This window comes from Notechis scutatus, chromosome 12 (genome assembly GCF_049901735.1).
Source record: "Notechis scutatus isolate UNSWTSFEM ecotype Mainland chromosome 12, rNotScu1.2, whole genome shotgun sequence".
Lineage (NCBI taxonomy): Eukaryota > Metazoa > Chordata > Lepidosauria > Squamata > Elapidae > Notechis > Notechis scutatus.
In genome coordinates this window covers 7,663,431-7,683,706 of record NC_142020.1, presented here as the reverse complement: position 1 = coordinate 7,683,706, position 20,276 = coordinate 7,663,431, and the positions used below count along the sequence as shown (strand labels likewise).

The following is a 20,276-nucleotide window of genomic DNA, read 5'->3' as shown; positions in this document are numbered from 1 at the left end:
TTAAGTGGCAGCTAAGAGCTAGAGAATGTCTAAAACAGGTGTTTCTCCATCTTGGCAGCATTAAGATGAGAAGACTTCAATTCCCAGAATTCCCCAGCTAGCCATGGTGATCCTAAAGAAGACTATTGTGTCAATAGAGCTGCTCTGATTAGCAGTCCACCTTTAGATCCTCCTCTTTTTCCTTTCTTTGTTTCCTAGGCTGTGAGAAGAGGGTGTGTCTACCTTGGGCTCTGTTGCAAATCAACCTCTTGCTGAAGCAGAAACGGAAACAAGGAAGTGAAAATAACAAAAAGAAGAACTTATCACCATAGTCACCACAGGAAAAAAATTGTCCAAGAAAGAGTTGCAGATTATTATTATTTTTGACCAAGATTTCCCAGGAGTTGAAGAGTGGTGGGTAGTTATTTAACTCATTCCTTTCTTTCCTAGGTTGGTGCGTTTCTTTTGCAAGGCGTTTTCTCGGAGTCTCCCTCCCAACTTCCTCCTCCAAGGAAACTTTCCCCTGGAGTTCACTGCCAGGCGTTGGATCTTTTAACTCCTGGGGAGACAAAGGGGAATCCATTGCAGGTAAAGGGAACTTGAGGAATGAATGTGGGTTGTTCATTTTGAAGCTTGGTTTGTGTTAAAGGAGGAATCTGCAGGTATGGGGGGCCGCAGGAGGAACTGAAAACTTGGGGGAAAGGATGGCATGATTAGGAGGGACATGACAGTGTCTTCCAGCACTTTGAGGGGCTGTCACAGAGAAGAAGGGTGGGGGTCAACCTGTTCTCCAGAGCACCCGAGAGCAGGAAAAATAGTAACTGATGGAAACAGATCAAGGAGAGATCCAGCTTAGATCCAAAGAGAAATTTCCTGAGAGTGACAGTAATAAATCAGTGTGATGTCTAATCTCCAGAAGTTGTGAATGCTCCATCACTGGAGGTTTTTAAGAGGAGAAGGGACAACCATTTCTCTGGAATGGTATAGGGTCTCCTGTTTGGGTAGGGGGTTGGGCTAAAAGACCTCCAAAACACCAGAGGGGCAGGACAAGAAACAATGGTTGGAAATTAATTGAGGAGAGAAGCAACTGGAATTAAAGAGAAACAGTAAGGACAGTTAATCAGTGGAAAGATGTTGTGGGTGCTTCATCGCTGGAGGTTTTTCAAAAGAGACTGGACAGCCACTTGTCTGAAATGGTATCTCCTGCTTGAGCAGGGGGCTGGACTAGAAGACCTCCAAGGCCCCTTCCAGCTCTATTCTATTCTAACTCTTTCTCCCTTCTGTTCTAACCCCTAAAGCCTCTTCCGGCTGTTATTCTGTATTCTAAGACAAGCGGGACAAGCATGCACACTCGTTCACGTGAAGTTGGCTCTCTCCATTCAGATGTAGCCTGACCTTCCTTCTCTCCTTCCGGTCTTGTAACAAACCTTTCATCGTGCGTGAACGATTGAACTTGAATGCTTTTCCGGGATTCGCAGAAATCGGCGGTTGTGTTGACCGTTTTTTCACTCTTGGCAGCTCCGACGGAATTGCTGCAGGTGCGCACAGGGCGTGAGATGGGGACTCCAGGCAGAGATGTGGCTGAAGACATCAGCCAGCAGATCAGCGATGCTCTGGGACGCCTGCAAAGCAAGCAGCTCTTCCAAACCACCTGGGATATCGTGGCTTTTGCCATCTTCTTCACCTTCATCGGTAGGCGGAGGGAGGGAGAGGAAGGGTTTGGGTGGGCAGCCACCCTGCTTCAGGAGTTGCTCATTTGGGGGGGCCCCCGCATGGTGCAAATGGTTTGAGAGGGTTGGGTCCTTCGAAGAAAGACGGCACCTTCCCAGGAGAGTGTAAGCAGGGATTTAGGATGAAACAAGAGCAACGAAGTCACGAATTAGCTTGGTGGAGCCAAACAGGCACAAAGTAGATCAATGGAAGAGAAAAACCTCCTACACAAGAAAAGCTGCCCATAAAGCAAACTATTTCGCCAGCATCCTTCAGCAGTATCTCAATATCTATAGCTTCTTTGTTTAGGTATGTCCAGGGGTGGGATTCTACCAGTTGGCACCTATTCGCTAGAACCGGTTGTTAACATTCTAAGCAGTTTGGAGAACCGGTTGTTAGAAGAAATTACTGGGCTAATCCTGTAAGGAAAGCAGGAAGGAAACATTCTGGTGTTGCTTACAGAAACTGCCTCTCCGTTAACCCTTATTACATTCTTGGCAGGACTAGACTTCCTGTCTCAGGAACCTTTCTGGAGTTTTTTTCCCCTCCTTTGCTGGTACTTTGCTTGTGTGGAGTGAGCATTCAAAGTTAAAATGGCACTGAAAAAAGTGACCTATGACCATTTTTCGCACTTACGACTGTTGCAGCATCCCCACAGTTATGAGAGGCCAGGTGAGGAGATATGTGCCTCGATGTGAGTGATATTGAGTTGGCCACACACAGCCAACATGACCACCAAGCCATGTCCACCCAGTCACATGACCACCAAGCCACACCCACTAAGCCACGCCCACAGAACCAGTTGTTTAAAAAAATTGAATCCCACCCCTAGGTATGTCTAGTGTCTAATGGAGAGGACTACAGGTGACATGATAGTAGTCTTCCAATATTGGAGGGACTGCCACAGAGAAAGGGGGGAGTAACTTAATGATGAGGATGTTGAGACTTTAGAAAAAGTGCAGAGAAGAGCAACCAAGACAGTTAGGGGACTGGAGGCTAAAATATGAACGGTTGCAGGAACTGGGCCCGGCTAGACTAGGGAAGGACCAGGGGAGACAGGATAGCAGTCTTCCAATATTTGAGGGGCTGCCACAGAGAGGAGGAGCGGGGGTCAAGCTATTTTCCAAGGCAGCTGAAGGCCAGGCAAGGAATAATGGATGGAAACTGAACAAGGGAGATTCAACCTGGAAATAAGGAGACATTTTCTGACCGTGAGAACAATCAACTAATGGAATAGAAGTGGCCTTTAGAAGTTGTGGGAGCTTCATCCCTGGAAGCTTCCAAGAAGAGACTGGACTGCCGTTTGTCAGAAATGATGTAGGATCTCCTGCTTGGGCGGGGGATTGGACTAGATGACCTACAAGATCCCTTCCAACTCTGTTAATCTTACCTGTATTTTGAACTTATTCTGCAAAGCACCAGAAAGGCAGGGCAAGAAGCAATGGGTGGAAGGTTATTATAAAGAGATTCAATCTGGAAGAACTTTCCTGATCGTGAGAACAATTAACCAGGGGAACAACTTGTCTGCAGAGGTTGTGGGTGCTCCATCTCTGGAGGCTTTTAATAAGAGAGTGGACAACCATTTGTCCAGAATGGAATAGGGTAACCTCTGATAGGCAGGGGGCTAGATTAGAAGACTTCCAAGATCCCTTCCATCCCTATGATTCTATGTTCTGTGTGATGGAAACCAGGATGGAGAGAAAAGCCATTCAGGGACCGATCCGTATTTTTTTTCCCCCATACCAGGGATGGTTCTCTTGCTGGGACTCCTTGCGTTGATCCGATGTTGCTGCTGTGATTGTGATGCTCCCAGTTCATACAAGAAGGTAAGCCGCTTCAGCAAGGTCTGGCCCTGGAGTTGCACATTTAATGATGGGACCCAGTTTGGGAGGGTGGTTTCTCTCTCCCCGCATCCCCTCAGAGGATAGGAAGTCCTCCTTCACTGTGTACGTTCAAGCAGAAATTGGACCATTGGTCCATCAGAGATGCTGGAATTAACACTGTTGTCTGAGCAGAGATGAAAATGCACAGATCTAAATGATCCTTTCCAATGCCAGGGTCCTCTGAGAACCCAACTTTCAGAAGGCATCGTTTCTTCAGTTTTGCTTGTAAAAACTTTGCCATATTTTCATCCCCCCAAAGTGCATCATAAGTTGCTTTGGATAGTGAGATGGGTAGTCTTGAAAGTTTACCCTCCGGCGGAAATGAAGACAACCCCTGACAGGATTTAAAACATTAAGAAATACAAACACAAGCACACACACACAAAAGGAGAAAAGGTATAAAAAATCAGGGACTTATCATACGAAGCTAGCTAGCCCAGGAACGCAGACTTCTTGCTATCTCTTGCCTTCCTGAAAAATAAAAAAGATCCAGCTTTCAAGCAGTTGTCTGTATCCTTGCACTGGAGCTCTCCCAGCGGGAAAATCGAATCCTCAGAAGAAAGGCATTTTGACAGCCTTTCAACAGTAGCATACAATTATTATTTTAAAAAAAGAGTGCTATGTGTAGTCCTCTTTTTTCTCCATACAAAGGGGTAAAAAAATTCAGAAAGACTAGGGTGCAGTGCAGCTTCGACACCAACCCAACAATGAGTTAAGAGGACCTCGGGGAACAAAATCTGTTGGTGGGACAAACTTAAAAGCTGCCTTTTCTTGTTCTAACAAAATTTGACTAGATACCAATTCTGGAATTGAATTGTGGCTTAGCCTAAGAGTGAATAAATGCAATTCCCATTGGACAAATTTGCCTTTTACCATATAATGCTCTTTTTCCTGAGATTCCATAAACATCATGCTCTTCCATTACAGATCAAGAAAAGGAAAGTTGGTATTGACAATATGGGCATGGAGCCATAGACGCCATATGACCAATCGTCTGAGCAGCCGGCTTTAACTGATTTTTCTCTGCTGTGCTGGAATTTTTTTGTAAGAAATCGGATTTCTTCTGGAAGGAACTGTGGGACAGGTGAGCCCTCATGAGGCTTAGATGCTCCTACGATGATTCTTAGTCCATGTCTGTGTGCCATAAGTTGGGGCGAACAATTCAGCCACTCTCACCGTTGGCAACTATCCTTCTGATCATTAGTAACAAGGAAAGAGCTAACGAAATACCTAGTCCATGAACAATGATAATCCTCTTTTGCCAAACTCTTTTATCTTGTGGGTCTACCAGTTGGGTTTGTTAGCATGTGCTTTAAAAATGGAATCACAAGGGGTCTACTTTGGCCATCTTAGTCCCATCAAATGCTGACGGCAACCAAAAAAAGATCCAATAAATCTGTTATTGAGATGGGCTGCTTTTATCGTCCTAGATTGGATTCTCTATAGAAGCAGTCCAGACCGTGTACTAGCTTGGTATAACATTATCCTCTTTGTAATACTGAAAATGTCTTTTTTTTTTTTTTTAATCAATTCAGGATGCTTTGCACCGAGGGTGTCTAAGTCGGGCAACTTTTAAGACTTGTGGATTTCAACTCCCAGAATTCCCCAACCAGCATGACTGGGGAATTCTGGGAGTTGGAAGTCCACAAGTCTTAAAACGTTACCAAGATTGGACCTTGCTGCTTTATATCTTCTTGTTCTAATATCCCAGATTTGTAACTTTTCCAAGATTGGTGTCCTAATTTTCGATGTAAAATGTAGTCTCTTGGTTATTGTGAATCTCTTATTGTGTAGAGGGACTTTCTAGTTGTGGTTGAATAAATTTAGATGGCTGTGTAAGGGACTGAAGTTTAAAAGGAGTTTGTTTTGATGTTTCCCTTTTACCCAAAATTTAATAGACCCAACAGAAGGGGAATCTGTTTTTTGCACGTGATTAAAAAAATATTAACCCGGCGTGGATAAAGAACCTGGATCCTTCCCTAGAAAATGGACTTCTGGGTCGTTTTGGCCGAAGGCTGAATTTAGCCTTTCTGGAACCAATTCCAATTCATTCCATTTCTCCATCTCTCATGCATGTCCCATAACCTCTCCCAAATTCCCAAAATCCGGTGTCAAAAGGCTCTCCTCCAAAAACACCAAGCCACGAACCACAATAATCAGGGAGGTTTATTCCAGACACTATATTAGGAGCGAGGAGTAGGGTTCACCTATGTATAGCAGCAACTAACTTGGTTACCAAGGCCACCTTGGTCTTGTCTACTGTTTGGCGGCCGGCAAAGATTCTCTGGAAGAACTGAGGAAGCAGCAGTGTCTCTATGCTTTTACAAAATGGGGTGTGTGTGTGTGTGTGACCCAGGGGTGGGATTCTACCGGTTTGGACCGGTTTGGACGAACCGGATGTTGAATTTGCATTTGGTTTGTCGAACCAGTATTCCTTGCAGGAGTCTCCACGGGGCCCGTTTTGGATGCAAATAAGTGCAGGATCCGCACGGAGACTGTGGAAGGGGCGAAAAACAGCCTTCCTGGGAGTACCGGAAGTTGGGAAACGGGCCTGTTTCCTGCTTCCGGAGGGCCTCCAGAGCCCGGGGGAGGCTGTTTTTTGCCCTTCCCAAAGGCCTGAGGGAAGCCTCCGGACCCTTGGAAAGGCGAAAAACGGGCCTCCCGGAAGTTCCAGTAGGCCCTGCCCACTATACCGCTCCTGCCCGCCACACCCAGCGACTGGGCCGCGAACTGGTTGCTGGGATTTCTAAATCCCGCCCTCCAAAACCGCCAGCTGTCCCTGAATGCTTTTCAAACGCGACATTATGGAAGTGAACCGTCACTATGGGTGCCAAAGGCTAGAGAAGAGGCAGGCTGGAGGGAGAACAGAACCCAAGACGTGATAAGGATTTGCCAAGAGAGGGACAAACTGCGACCCACGCCGTAGTTGGTCTTTCTGAGGCAAGCCCAAGGCAGGGTCAGCAAAGGCTGTTCTTCATCACCCCCCTCTCTTGTTTGAAACCACTTCCCCCCCCCCTTCCAACGGGGTGCAGTTTGACCAGTGTTTATATTGGCTCAGCTGAGCTTTGATGCCCGCGGAAAGAAATGAACGTTTACTTCTAAAGTGCTAATAAATAATGACATTCCGACTACTACGAAGATGTGGAGGGCGGCCATGGCTTCCTGCCCATCAGCTACTACTACCCACGGAGCGGCAGAAATCTGGGATGTTCTTCACAGATTATACCGTTTATATCGTGAGATTCCCTTCACAGGGAAGAGAGCGGCTGAAAACGGACCGGAACCGCTCTCGGAGTGAAAATCAGTAGGGCCGGTAGTTCCAGTAGCCGGAAAACACAGCGATCTGGGGTGGGGAAAGAAGAACACAAAAAGGAGATCGAAAGTTGGCGGGCGATAGGGGGGTTTGCTCCAGTTCTTCGGTAGAGTCAAATCTGTAATGGGAAACGTTATCCCCCAGTCAGCATTTCCAAAAAAGGAAGTGGCATTCAGCCGGTTCTGACCAGTTCTGGAGAACCGGTAGTGGAAATTTTGAGGAGTTTGTAGAACCGGCCAATCCCACCTCTGACTGGCCCCGCCAACCCCATCTCTTCTCTGCCTCCCATTGAGTCCCAGCTGGTTGGTTGGGTCTCCTTTGGTTGCCCTGCACAGGAGAACGGAGCTGGAAAGCAGGTTAGTGGGTTGGGGAGGGAATGGGGATTGTGCAGTATCCTTCCCCTGCCACGCCCACCAAGCCACACCATGCCCACCAAGCCATGCCCACAGAACTAGTAATAAAAATTTTTGAATCCCACCACTGGTTCTGCCTTGTTTTTTAGGCAAAGAACCTTGGTTTTTCTGAATGGGTCAAAAGGGAATCTTGTCAGGGTTCCAATAAATCCACACACACCCCCATTAAAATCAAGTCTCTAGCCACATCTCAGAGAAAACTTATTTATTAGAAATGGCTATGTTGGCGTTTAACTGGGTGTAGCTGATACTAAATTACATCATACATTTCCCCCTTGATCCTGGTCTTCCCCTCACCCCCTGGATGTGACTTCTCCAATGGGACACATCCACCTCCAAGAGTCATCCATCATGCTCTCCAATAACCCTCTTATGCTCCGACAACTTTGGGCTGCCACAGTGATTATCTAGGCATTTAAGGAATGCCTTGTTTTCCCCCACTCCCTTTTTCTGGCAGCTAGAAAGACCAAAGGAGTATCTTTTTAGTTGACAAATCTTTTGTTCCTCTATATCACGGGTGTCAAACTCATGTAGTCACGGCAGCGTCATGTGACTTTCCCCCCCCTTCGCTAAACCGGGCGTGGGCATGGCCAGCGCGCGAGGCATCTGGCCCGCAAGCCAGGAGTTTGACAGCCCTGCTCTACATTGTGGCACTGGGCTAAGACATGGAAAGTGCAGGCTAAATTGCCAAAGATGCAGCATCTCCTCTCTTTCCCGGCACAATTTTTTGTCTTTTCTCCGCGTTCTTATCAACAACGTTATGGAAGCGACTGATAACTGGATAACTTGGTTGATAAGACAATGGCTCTTGGCTTTGCAACAGTTCATAATTATCTGGCATTGCTTTACACACGGGTGTCTGTGGGGTTTCATCAGCAAAGTCACAATAATGGCTGCCTGGGGCAACCAGTGTGTGTGTGTGTGTGTTTGTGTGTTGGGTGTGTGTGTGTGTGTTTGGGTGTTGGGTGTTCATCGCACAATCCCAGCCACCATCTGGACTTTTTATTTTGACCACACCTTGTAATGGTATGCGGAAAAGACCGTCAGAGAGACACCGCCAAAGGAACGGTCAGATATGAGACAGTGAAGCCCTCAAGTGGAGAGTGGGCAGAGCAATAGGTTCAGAAGAGACCCTCCCTAGTTTCTGGGTTGTAAAGGAGATGGGGGGAAAGGGGTGAGATTGTACTTCCAGGCTTGCAAAAGTTCTGCTAATACAGCGAAAGTACAGTTAAACTCACCTGGTTAGAACTCTCTGTCTGGTTTACCCCCAAAGCCAACATCCATGTTGCAAATCTGCAAGTACCATTCTCGCTATGGTCTCCTTTAGAGCCCAGGGAGAGTCTCTCCTGAGCTTCTTGCCTGGCCCATTATCCAAACTGCAGGTTATGCTGTCTCCTACCCGACCATTCCCTTGGCATCACCTCCTGGTCCAGTCAGTTCAATTCAGAATAGAGCTGGAAGGGACCTTGGAGGTCTTCTAGTCCAACCCCAGGAGAACCTATACCATTTCAGGCAAGTGGCTGTCTAGTGTCTTCTTAAAAACCTCCAATGATGGACCATTCACAACTTCTGAAGGCAAGCCGTTCCACTGGTTAATTGTCCTCACTGTTACGAAATTCCTCCTTAATTCCAGGTTGCTTCTTTCTTGGATTAGTTTCCATCCATTGTTTCTTCTCTTGCCTTCTGGTGCTTTGGAGAATAGGTTGACCCCCCTTCTTCTCTGCAGCAGCCCCTCAGATACTGAAATATCATGTCCCCCTAGTCCTTTTCTCTAGACTGGCCATACCCAAATCCTGCAACCGTTCTTCCTATGTTTTAGTCTCCAGGCCTTTAATCATCTCAGTTGCTCTTCTCTGCATTTTTCCCAAAATCTCAACCTCTTTTTTTTGTTATGTGAGGACCAAAACTGGATACAGTATTCCAGATGTTGTCTTACTAAGGTTTTATAAAGCTGTACTAATACTTTACGTAATTTTGATTCTGCGAAGATCCTCCCAAGGTCTTTCCCACATACTATTGTATTTCTGCTTTATGCCTGAATGTGACCTTTCCTCTTTCTAACACTATCAGCATATATGCTGATGTCTTTTTTTTAAAAGGCTGCAGATCAAATTTAGGATGTTTTGCACATAAAGTGCTGATTCCCGGAGCTGTCCTACATTTATTTATTTAAAGGATATATGCTAGGAAAGCAAAACACATCCTTCAAATTGCTTTAACAGAGGGATACAATCAAGATCAAGTGAGGTACTGATGCCACTCTATAAATCTTTAGTAAGAATATTGCATCCAGTTTTGGTCACCCCACTATAAAAAAGATGTTGAGACTCTAGAAAGAGTGCAGAGAAGAGCAACCAAGATGATTAGGGGATTGGAGGGTAAAACATATAAAGAGTGGTTATAGGAACTGGGCATGGCTAGTCTAGTGAAGAGAAGGACCAGGGGAGACAGGAGAGCAGTCTTCCAATATCTGAGGGGCTGCCACAGAGAGTCAAGCTATTTTCCAGAGCACCTGGAGGCCATAATGGAATAATGGATGGAAACTGATCAAGGAGAGATGCAACCTGAAAATGAGGAGGGATTTTCTGACAGTGAGAGCAATCAACCCATGGAACAGAAGTTGCCCTCGGAAGTTGTGGAAGCTTCATCCCTGGAGGCTTTCCAGAATAGACTGGGCTGCCATTGGCTGCCATTGGTCAGAAATGGTGTAGGGTCTCCTGCTTGGGCGAGGGGTAGGACTAGATGACCTACAAGGTCTCTTCCAACTATAATAATCTGTTAAAAACACTGTCTCCCCATTCACCTCACCTTATCCTTGAGCTGCTGGCAAAGCTGCAGCGAGACGGTGAAGAAAACGAGGGCGTCGTTCAGCCAGGGTACCACGCACTCCACCTTGTGCACGTGGCTGACTTCGTATCTTTGGTTTCCGTACTCACTGCAGGAGGAGAGAAAGAGGCTTTTGCTTTCGGTGATGTGACACAGAGAGGAAACATCTCCTTTCTGCCCCCAAGGCAACCTCCCCCCCCCAGAAGGTGCAGTGGTACTTACAACATAGCCCCGGGGTTATGCAAGATGGACCCTCCAGCTGGCCGGAAGTTCTGAAAAAATAAAACCAGAGAATCCGATTTAAAACTGCTTTTACTGGGACCAGCCACAAGAACAGAGTCTTGCAAACGTGATTATGTTGTTATCTTCCTTGTCCTCCTTATAGTTCTGTGAATAAATAAAACACCTTTTATTTAGGTCAAAGTGAATTCCTCTCCAATAAAATTCCAGCAAATAGTCTTTCGTGAGATTTCACAACTACAGACCTTTATCAGGCTTGGAGAGTTGCCAGGCCAATGTCTCCCAAACCCCAGGCTGTAGCAGCAATTACTTGGCAAGAAATCAGGAACAGATCTTCACCCTAACGAATTGGAACTAATGGTCTCCTGCAAACCCCACTCCCCTTTCGCTCCTCTTCATTCCCTCTGGGAGGGGCCATTCACCGTCTACCTCTGCCCTTACTCCTGAGTCAACCCTTATTCCTTAACTGTTCCATTCTCCTGGCAGCTCTGTGCATGCGCACACTGGGAACAGGCTCCGGCTGTTCTTCTGCCCCACTGATCTCTGACTTCAAAGGCGGCTGATAACTGTCGGAACAGCCCTGGCCCCATCTCTGCCTTTGCTGCAGAGCCTTCCCCAGACTCCACGATGTGTTCCTCCCCAACCTCCTCACTGTCTGAGTCTGCTGCCAACTCCGCTGGTGGGCCACAAGAGCCTGTCTGTTTCACAATTAGAATGTTTCACTTCCCAAGCAATAGATGTTGCCCATTTTTAATCGAGATCACCTGCTGTACTCTCTATGGGGATCAAAGCGATGCTATGAGAATCAGGGGTAATGTTAGAAAAATCGGGAAATAGGTTAGAAGAAAGAATGATTGACTGATTGTGAGTCATCAAGCCCTTTTCAACTCCTACCAACTACATTATCTCTACAGGAAAACAGGAAGTCCCCGGCCTATCGAAACCCCTGCCCCAAGGGGGGACTCTAATGTCTATCATTCCCAGCAAGCCACGATCTTCAACATATCCTCACCCAGATTCTGCCCATGTCAGGTAGTGCTCCATTCCAAATTCAAGAAAGAAATATTTAAGACTCCATAGATTAGAGAAAAGATGTCTTTTACTAAAAATGAAGTGGTAGCAACCGTAGAATTCTGAATCTGAGAAATTAGGCGCGCAGATCACATATACAAAGTGATGGAAATGTTCCCACCCCCCATAGTTCAAATGATTCTTCCAATTAAAAGTTGTGAACATGATCATGTGGGCATCTTCAGGTGGTGATGAGGCCTCTGTCCGTTGACCTTGGCATATTTTGATAAAGGTTTGCAGCTGCGCGGAGAAAAGAAAGCTAAGCGAGAAATAGAAACCTAAACAGGAATTTATACTCCCCCCACTCCTCATTTTTACAATACTAGAATGTAACACCTCCAGCTCGCTTCCCAGACTTTACCCCCTCCTCCCCCGTTACTTATGGCAGCCAAAAGATGCAAAGCAATAGTAGAAGATCTTGAAGGCTTGACAGCCCAGATGCGAGGAGAAGGTGGCTTGCAGCCAGATTACCTGTCTCTTCTTCTTAATATAATTTTGGACTTGGCACCCCTCTTGTGGCTGAGGAGCTCAAGGTGACCTACTCCTTTCTCCTGTTTTTCTCCCCCCACCCAACAATCCTCAGCAGCAGAGTGGGGCGAGAGGGGTGGCTGGCTCAGAGATACCCTGTGAACTTTCATGGCTGAATCTGGGTCTTTTCTTCCCTCGCGTAGGGCAGTCACCTTGGCACCAGGGTGCCTCTTACAGAAGGAAAGTGACTAAGTCAGCCAGCACGTCCTGGTTTTCTGTGAAGCCAAGGGTATTTTTTTTTCAAGAGTCAATTGGACTTTCTTGCTTTTCTTTGAAGATGTTTCGCTTCTCATCCAAGAAGCTTCTTCAGCTCTGACTTGATGGTGAAGCAGGGAAGGGTTTATACTCCTTGCAGACTGCTGGTCATTTGCATTACTCAGGTGACCCTGAGGACACGAGACAAACCTTCAGGTGGCCTCAATGACCCTCTAAAAGAATGCAAATAACCAGCTGACTGCAAAGAGTATAAATCCTTCCACTCCCCACCATCCTGTCAGAGCTGAAGAAGCTTCTTGGGTGAGAAAAACAAAACGCCTTCAAAGAAAAACCAGAATGTCCAGTTGCCTCTTGAAAAAAAAAGCACCTTTGGGATAACTATGACCTGGATGACTGAGAGTCTCCATAAACATCTGGGGAACAACCGCTCACTTACATTGCTTAACGCAGACCCTGGACGTAGTCCCACGCTATTGTTCTTGCCTACTTCTAGCTTCCCCAGTTTTCTCTCCCTCCTCTGTTCCTTTCCAAAAAACAACAATCTTGTGAAACACAGAGAGTAGCCAATGGGAGAGAGAGCCGTCCCTTAAGGGTCATCTAGTCTCAGCCTTTCCAAGAAAACCAGAGATGAAACACATACCAGATGTGCTAACTCAGCTTTACCGTATGGCTGCACTGTACTGTACTGTACAAGATTAACAAGATTAGTTTGAGAGTATGAATGTACCAATTCCCCCACCGTCTCTTTTTACAGCCTGGTAATTAGTTGGACCACAAGAAAGGCTGAGCACCCACAGAATGGAGGCCTTTGAACTCTGGTGCTGGAGAAGACTTCTGCGAGTCCCTTGGACTGCAAGGCCATCCAACCGGTCAGTCCTAGAGATCAACCCTGGACTGCTCTTTAGAAGGCCAGATCCTGAAGATGAAACTCAAAGACTTTGGCCACCTCACGAGAGGGAAGGAAGGACTCAGGGGAGAAGATCTGAATGCTGGGAACGGTTGAGGGAAGAAGAAGAAGAAGAAGAAGAAGAAGAAGAAGAAAGAAGAAGAAGAAGAAGGAGGAGGAGGAGGAGGAGGAGGAGGAGGAGGAGGAGGAGGAGGAGGAGGGGGAGGAGGAGAAGAAGAAGAAGAAGAAGAAGAAGAAGAAGAAGAAGAAGAAGAAGAAGAAGAAGAAGAAGAAGAAGAAGAAGAAGAAGAAGAAGAAGAAGAAGAAGAAGAAGAAGACAGCAGAGAATGAGGGGGCTGGATGGAGTCACAGAAGCAGCCGGCGTGACCTTAAAGAGACTCCGGAGGATGATGAAGGACAGGAAGGCCTGGAGAAACGTTGTCCATGGGGTTGCGATGGGTTCGACACGACTTTGCAACTAACAACAACAAAATTTGGAGGGGTGTCTCTGTTTTTGAGTATCTTTTTCTTCCTGTTATGCAGCTGTGGGCTAGGCCCTCTTTTATCCGACTGTTCCCTAGGCAGCATCTCATCCAGGGGCGGGATTCAAATTTTTAACAACCGGTTCTGTGGGTGTGGCTTAGGTGGTGGGTGTGGCTTGGTGGTCATGTTATTGGCTAAGTGTGAAAAATGGTCATAGGCCACTTTTTTCAGTGCCATTGTGACTTTGAATGGTCACTCCACACAAGCAAAGGATCAGCAAAGGAGGGGAAAAAAACTCCAGAGACGTTCCTGAGACAGGAAGTTTAGTCGTGCCAAGACCGTAATAAGGGTTAACGGAGAGGCAGTTTCTGTAAGCAACACCAGAATGTTTCCTTCCTGCCTTCCTTACAGGATTAGGCCAGTAATTTCTTCTAACAACCGGTTCTCCGAACTGCTTAGAATGTTAACAACTGGTTCTAGCAAATAGGTGCGAACCGGTAGAATCCCACCCCTGGTCTCACCCCTGCTATTCCCTCGAAGTCATTCTCATCTGCCATTTCATCCAGGGAGCTTCTCTGGTTGAGCAGGGGCTACAACAAGGCTCTCCTTTGTGCCAGACCAAAACCTTCACCGCTACATCGCTCCGACTCTCACAGAGAGGCAGAAGGTTTGGCTGATTGGGCAAAACTGGCAGGAGGCAGCCTCCCCCACATGCCATCATTCTTCTCATTTTAGCAACAGGAAGTAGAAGAAAGAGGTTGAGAACTGAAGAAGCTTCTTGGACGAGAAACAAAATGCTTTCAAGGAAAAAACAACAACAACAAGAAAGTCCAGTTGCCTTTTGGAAAAGCAACTTTGGAACAGCCAATGGATGCAAAAAAGGAATATGAGATCTTTGGCCCCTCTTTTTCAGAGGGTAGGACAGACTGAACCTACTACTCCAAAATAAAATTCATAAAATCTCCCTCTTGTGTGTGATGGTTTATCGATGGAAATTTATGCTGTTTTTTTTTTAAATAAATGAAAATGCTTTGAACTTTGTTAACAGCTTCTTCTGGTGGAAGGCCTATTTCAATCAATCAGTTTATTACAGTCTTAAACCAGAGACCAAAACAAATAAAAATGCTCAGTAAGTATACTATTAAAAATTCTAGCATAAAATAATAAATAAGAATTAAAATCTATAATAAAGTCCAGTCTGTCAATTATACATGTCTAACTATACTAAAATTACAATCCATAAACTGTGTGGCCTGTTGCATCTTCTTCTGGTAGCATGCCCATTTAATGTCAGTCGGTGCAAACAGGGTATTTAGTGGTTTTTTTTTTTTAGTAATTTAAGCCAGTCCTTATCTGTGTCACCATTTCCTATTTCTTAAAAAGGCAGAGACGGCAAACTAGCTAATCAGAGATTGGTTAAGCGTATTTCACAACATTCTGCAAAGCAAGGGTGATATGGGACACATAAAAATGAAATAAAATCCTGCAACTGCTTCTGGAAAAGTTATTTTAACCACAGGTTGTTTTTGACCAAGGTTAACATTGCTGAAAAGTCATAAAATGGGCCCCCTTCTTTAAAGAGCAGAAAGAAGAGGCCTCAAAGGACAGGAAGAATAAGCCGTTACCAAGGCAACGGCTAGATAAGAGGGGCTTGGGCCCAGAGAGTATGCTGAGAAAACATTTCCGATAAACATCTCATTAGTTCACATGAAGATAAAGAAAGGGAGGGGAAATACATTCAGATTTGCAAGATTACATTACTACAGTTGTTACAACCAAAGGAGTCCTAACTTATATAATGTTAGGATATAGAATTTTAGAACTGGAAGGGACCTTGGAGGTCTTCTAGTCCAACCCCCCGCCCCCGCTCAAGGGAGGAGACCTTGTAGCACCTCAGTCAAATGATTGTCCAGGCTGTTTTTGAAAACCTACAGCGATGGAAGACTCACAAGTCCATAAGTTGAGGGGGTCAATTTATTTTCCAAAGCACCAGAAGGGCAAGACAAGAAACAAGGGATAGAAACTAATCAAGGAGAGAAGCAACCTGGAATTAAGGAGAAACTTCATAACAGTGAGGACAATTAACCAGTGGAGCAGAAGCTGCCTTCAGAAGTTGTGGGGGCTCCATCACTGGAGGTTTTTAAGAACAGTCTAGACAGTCACTTATCTGAAATGATATAGGTTCTCCTGCTTGAGCAGGGGGCTGGACTAGAAGACCTCCAAGGTCCCTTCCAGCTCTATTCTATTCTAAAAAAAATTCCAGGAGGCAAGCTACTCCGCTGATTAATTATCCTCGCTCTCAGAATATTTCTCCTTAGTTCTAGGTTGGATGATAGCAATAGCACTTGACTTATATTGCGCTTCACAGTGCTTCACTAAGTGGTTTACAGAGTCAGCCTCTTGCCCCCAACAATCTGGGACCTCCTTTTACCCACCTTGGAAGGTGGGAAGGCTGAGTCAACCTTGAGCCTGGTGAGATTCGAACTGCCAAATTGCAGGCAGCCAGCAGAAGTAGCCTGCAGCACTGCACTCTAACCACAATTGAAATGTAAGCACTGTCAAAATGGTTTACAATATACACAACGCTTTCATTTTAAATATTCGTATTGTATTTTGTATTTGAATGTTTCAAATTTTTGGTAAAGGTTATTTTCTAAAAATAAAAATAAAGAGCCAAGGGTCTAGGAGAGAGAATTCTGGGATTTTCCCCAACTGCTTCCATACCTTTGTGGAACTGGGCTGCAGAGGATGCAACTGGTAGACCGTTAAGCAGACCTTATTTAGGTTGATGTAGAAATTGACCAGGATGTCTGGAGGCAGAGATGGAGTGAACATTTTCTGGAGAGAAAAGAAAAGAGGACAAACCCAGCCGATTAATAATAGTTCAGCTGGCATTCTGAATAATCGATTTTCTCACCCTGTTCTGATCTAGGCTTCCCCCAAAAGCACTAAGCAGACTTTTTGTCCCTGCAAAACCCATTTTATTAAACGAAGGTGAATTTCTTGCATTCACATTCAGCCAAAGGCCTGGCAAACAGCCTTTCAAGGGTCTAATTGTAAGCACAGACCTTATCTAGCCTGGAGAGCTGCCAAGTAAATATTTCCAAACGCAGTGCTGATACGGAAGGACTCGGCACAGGGTCTTTGAGATGCACAGGCAGATCTTCACACTGCTGCAACGAATGAATTGTTTCCTGCAAAAGTCCCCCTCCCCTTTTGCTCCCCTTTTAATCCCTATGGGAGGGGCCATTCACCATCCACCTATGGCCTAACTCTCACGTCGATCCTTAGTTCGTAATTGTTCTTTTCTTTTGGCAGCTCTGTGCATGCGCAGGCTGGGAACTGGCTCCAGCTGCTCCCCCACCTCACTGCTGGCCGACTCTGAAGGCAGCTGATAACTGCCAGCCTGCCTTGGCCCCACCTCTGCCTCCGATGCAGAGCCCTCGACCGAGCCTTCCTCAGCCTCTAAGATTGGCCCAGGTTCCTCCTCAACCTCCTCACTGTCCGACTCTGCTGCCAGCTCCGCTAGCCGCTGGCGGGCCACAACACACCCTCTAAAGTTTCCCGCACCCCTAAGGTTACCGTGAGTCCACTGCTGGCGATCTCTGGCAAGCTCAAAGTGGCAGGCGTGGTGAGACGATTCCGAGCTCGTGTCAGCTGAAGCATCACAGCATCCATCAGCTGGGGCGAAGGAAAAGAAGAAAAAAAAACCCAACATACTCAGTCTTAGGCTGATTTGGACATGGGGTTGGCTCTCAGCCCCAGACGAGGAAATCACCCGGACAAGGAAATCAACTCCACAAGACAGTTAACAGAGTTGGACCCTCCCAGTCCAACCCCTTGCTCAAGCAGGAGACCCTATACCAGGGGAGTGTCAAACTCAAGGCCCATGGCTGGATTCGGCCTGCGGCAAGCTTAGATCTGGTCCACAGGCTGCCTTGGAAACACTGAAGGACCGGCCCACAGTGCCTCTGCCAGCAAAAACAGAGCTCGTGAGGGCCACGTGTGATCCTGGAAGGATCACACATCCGTTTTGGCTGTGATGACCTCCTGCAGCCTCCTGCCAGTGAAAACGGAGGTCGGGAGGGCCCTCACAAGCTCCGTTTTCGCTGGCAGAGTGCTAGCAAACAAACTACTAGCAAAAGTGGCATTTGATCACATGAGTGACGTCGAGCTGGCTACGCCCACCTGGAGGTAAACACACAACCCTGATGTGGCCCTCAATGAAATCGAGTTTGATCCCCCTGCCCTATTCCAGTCAAGTGCCTGTCCAGTCTCTTCTTAAAAGCCTCCACGGATGGACCACCCACAACTTCTGAAGGCAAGCTGTTTCCACTGATTAATTGTTCTCACTGTTAGGAAGTTTCTCCTTAGTTTTAGGTTGCTTCTCTCCTACAGTAGTTCCACCTATTGTATCTTGCCTTCAGGTGCTTTGGAGAATAGGCTGACCTCCTCTCTTCTTTGCAGCGGCTCCTTGAATATTGGAAAACTGCTATCACTGTACCCTAGACTATCATTAAGTGTTGTACCTTATGATTCTTGACTCTTGATGAATGTATCTTTTCTTTTATGTACACTAAGAGAATTTGCACCAAGACAAATTCTTTGTGTGTCCAATCACACTTGGCCAATAAAGTATTCTATTCTATTCCTGTTCTGTTCTGTTCTGTTCTGTTCTGTTCTATTCTATTCTATTCTATTCTATTCTATTCTATTCTCTATCCTCCTCCTCCTCCTCCTCCTCCTCCTCCTCCTCCTTCTCTTGACGAATGTATCTTTTCTTTTATGTACACTAAGAGAATTTGCACCAAAGACAAATTCCTTGTGTGTCCAATCACACTTGGCCAATAAAAGAATTCTAATTCTAATCATGTCATTCCTTCTTTTCACCAGACCAGACATACCCAATTCCTGCAGCCCTTCTTCATATATTTTAGCTCTAACCTCCTGTGGCTCTTCTCTGCACTATTTCCAGAGTCTCAACATCTTTTTCCTAACAGGATGACCAAAACTAGGTGCAGTATTTTAAGTCTGGTCTTACTATGGCTTTATATAACTTTGTAATATTGGGGGGAGGGAGGGAGTTAAAAATTCTTAGATTGAGATTGGCCATTAACGACAGAATCTTGCAAGTCTCGTTGTGCTGTGCCTCCCCCCGGCCTTATACTCCAGTGAATGAGGGGAGATGTCTGCCTGAGCTGCTTCCAAATGTTACCCCATTTCTCTACACTTGAAACGTGTCTCCGTTCCAACGGATTAGGCAGCAGCTCCTAGAGAATTCATCCAGGCCACTGTCCTTACAACTGCAGAATCCGGGCCGTACAAGGGGCAAAACAGGTTCCTAAGGTGCTTTGGAACATTTAATTATTAACACAGAGAGAATCTACTTCTTGGCTAATAAGTCAACCAAAAAGATTTGACCTGGGTCCTCGCTAAAGGCTTTTCTTAAGAGCAGACAATGCTCTTAAAGCAATTGCTACAAAACTGCCTTCCATGGAGGACCTGCATACGGCACGAGTCAAAAAGAGGACTGTGAAAATATCTACAGACCCCTCACATCCCGGACATAAACGGTTTCAACTCCTTCCCTCAAAACAACGCTATAGAGCACTGCACACCAGAACAACTAGATACAAGGACAGTTTTCCCCCCAAATGCCATCACTCTGCTAAACAACTAGTAATTCCCACAACACTGTCAAACTATTTGCTGAGACTGTATTACTATTACTCTTCTCATCCTTCCTATTACCTCTCTCCTCCTACTTATGGCTATATCCATGTTGCTTGTATCTTTACAATTTAAATTGTTTTATTTATTTTCCTAGGATGATTTGTGTTGATTGCTTATTTAGTATCCTGTGACTATCACTAAGTGTAGTATCTTATGATTTGTGATGAATGTATTTTATTTTTTTCTTTATGTACACCGAGAGCTTATGTAGCAAAGACAAATTCCTTGTGTGTCCAAACACACTTGGCCAATAAAGAATTCAATTCAATTCAATTCAATTCAATTCAATTCTATTCTATTATTCTATTCTATTCTATTCTATTCTATTCTAATTCTAATTCTAATTCTAATTCTAATCCTATCTTGCTTTCATTCAAAAATTGAGACAAAAATCTGTTTCTAGCTGTGATCAGACAGGCTTCTGATGAGCCCAGCATGAGTCTCTCAACCCTTCTCATGGTGCTCCAACAATATTGTTTCTATTAGCTTCCATGTGGATTTGGTCATTCAACCATTTTTAGAAAGAGAAGAGGCATGGGTGGAAATAAGTTCTATAAATTAAACATTAAAGCATGTTAAGAATAATTAAAAGCATCCCGTGGTCATGTGACCACGATTTACAACAAAGTTATTTATTTATTTATTGAACTTATCTGCTGCCCAACTTGTAAATGAAGCCAGCTACCAGCATTGAAAAGGTTAAAATCAATAAACAACAAATAAATATCTTTAAAAGAATAAAAGTAGAAATTCCAATGGAGGTAAAATTATAGTTAAAAGATGGGAAGGGAGGAAACAGAGGGTTTTTTTGCCAAAAGCCGGCATTTACTTCCGGTTTCTGACAAAACCAACCCCTAGTGAGCCATGGGTTTGCTTAACGGCCTTGACGGTTCACTTAACAACCGCTGCAAAAAAAAAAAGGTTTAAAACAGAGGTCTCCAAACTTGGCAACTTGAAGACTTGTGGACTTCAACTCCCAGAATTCAACTCCCAGC

General features: G+C 45.4%; 2 protein-coding genes across 6 annotated transcripts in view; one reads left to right on the top strand and one right to left on the bottom strand.

Annotated features, from left to right (window-relative positions):
* Nucleotides 1-214: 214 nt before the first annotated feature.
* On the top strand, nt 215-5,415 carry SMIM22 (small integral membrane protein 22). 2 transcript variants are annotated; one of them, XM_026680759.2, is made up of 4 exons: nt 215-393; nt 1,498-1,671; nt 3,436-3,515; nt 4,500-5,415. In XM_026680759.2, exons 2-4 carry the CDS (start codon nt 1,536-1,538, stop codon nt 4,545-4,547), a joined length of 264 nt encoding a protein of 87 aa, XP_026536544.2. In that variant the 5' UTR covers nt 215-393; nt 1,498-1,535; the 3' UTR covers nt 4,548-5,415. The 2 variants fall into 2 exon arrangements, with proteins under 2 accessions (XP_026536544.2, XP_087829315.1); XM_087973189.1 differs by having other exon boundaries at nt 226-567.
* A 305-nt stretch (nt 5,416-5,720) lies between these two features.
* The window catches only part of ROGDI (rogdi atypical leucine zipper), a 29,817-nt gene continuing 15,261 nt past the window's right edge, over nt 5,721-20,276 (bottom strand). For 3 of the 4 annotated variants that reach the window (XM_026680757.2, XM_087973188.1, XM_087973186.1), the window contains 5 exons: nt 17,131-17,229; nt 16,273-16,386; nt 10,347-10,396; nt 10,107-10,233; nt 5,721-6,915 (listed from right to left, as the gene is read on the bottom strand). In XM_026680757.2, the coding sequence (XP_026536542.1) occupies nt 6,874-6,915; nt 10,107-10,233; nt 10,347-10,396; nt 16,273-16,386; nt 17,131-17,229 (432 nt within the window). In that variant the 3' untranslated portion in view covers nt 5,721-6,873. Of the gene's footprint in view, nt 7,004-10,106; nt 10,234-10,346; nt 10,397-16,272; nt 16,387-17,130; nt 17,230-20,276 lie in introns of all 4 variants that reach the window. The other variant, XM_087973187.1, reaches the window with a different exon arrangement.

Coding starts and splice junctions, on each gene's coding strand:
- SMIM22 (XM_026680759.2), top strand. CDS start 1,536: ATGGGGACTCCAGGCAGAGATGTGGCTGAAGACATCAGCCAGCAGATC. Junction 1,672..3,435: donor CATCTTCTTCACCTTCATCG/GTAGGCGGAGGG, acceptor CCCCCATACCAG/GGATGGTTCTCTTGCTGGGA. Junction 3,516..4,499: donor CTCCCAGTTCATACAAGAAG/GTAAGCCGCTTC, acceptor CTTCCATTACAG/ATCAAGAAAAGGAAAGTTGG.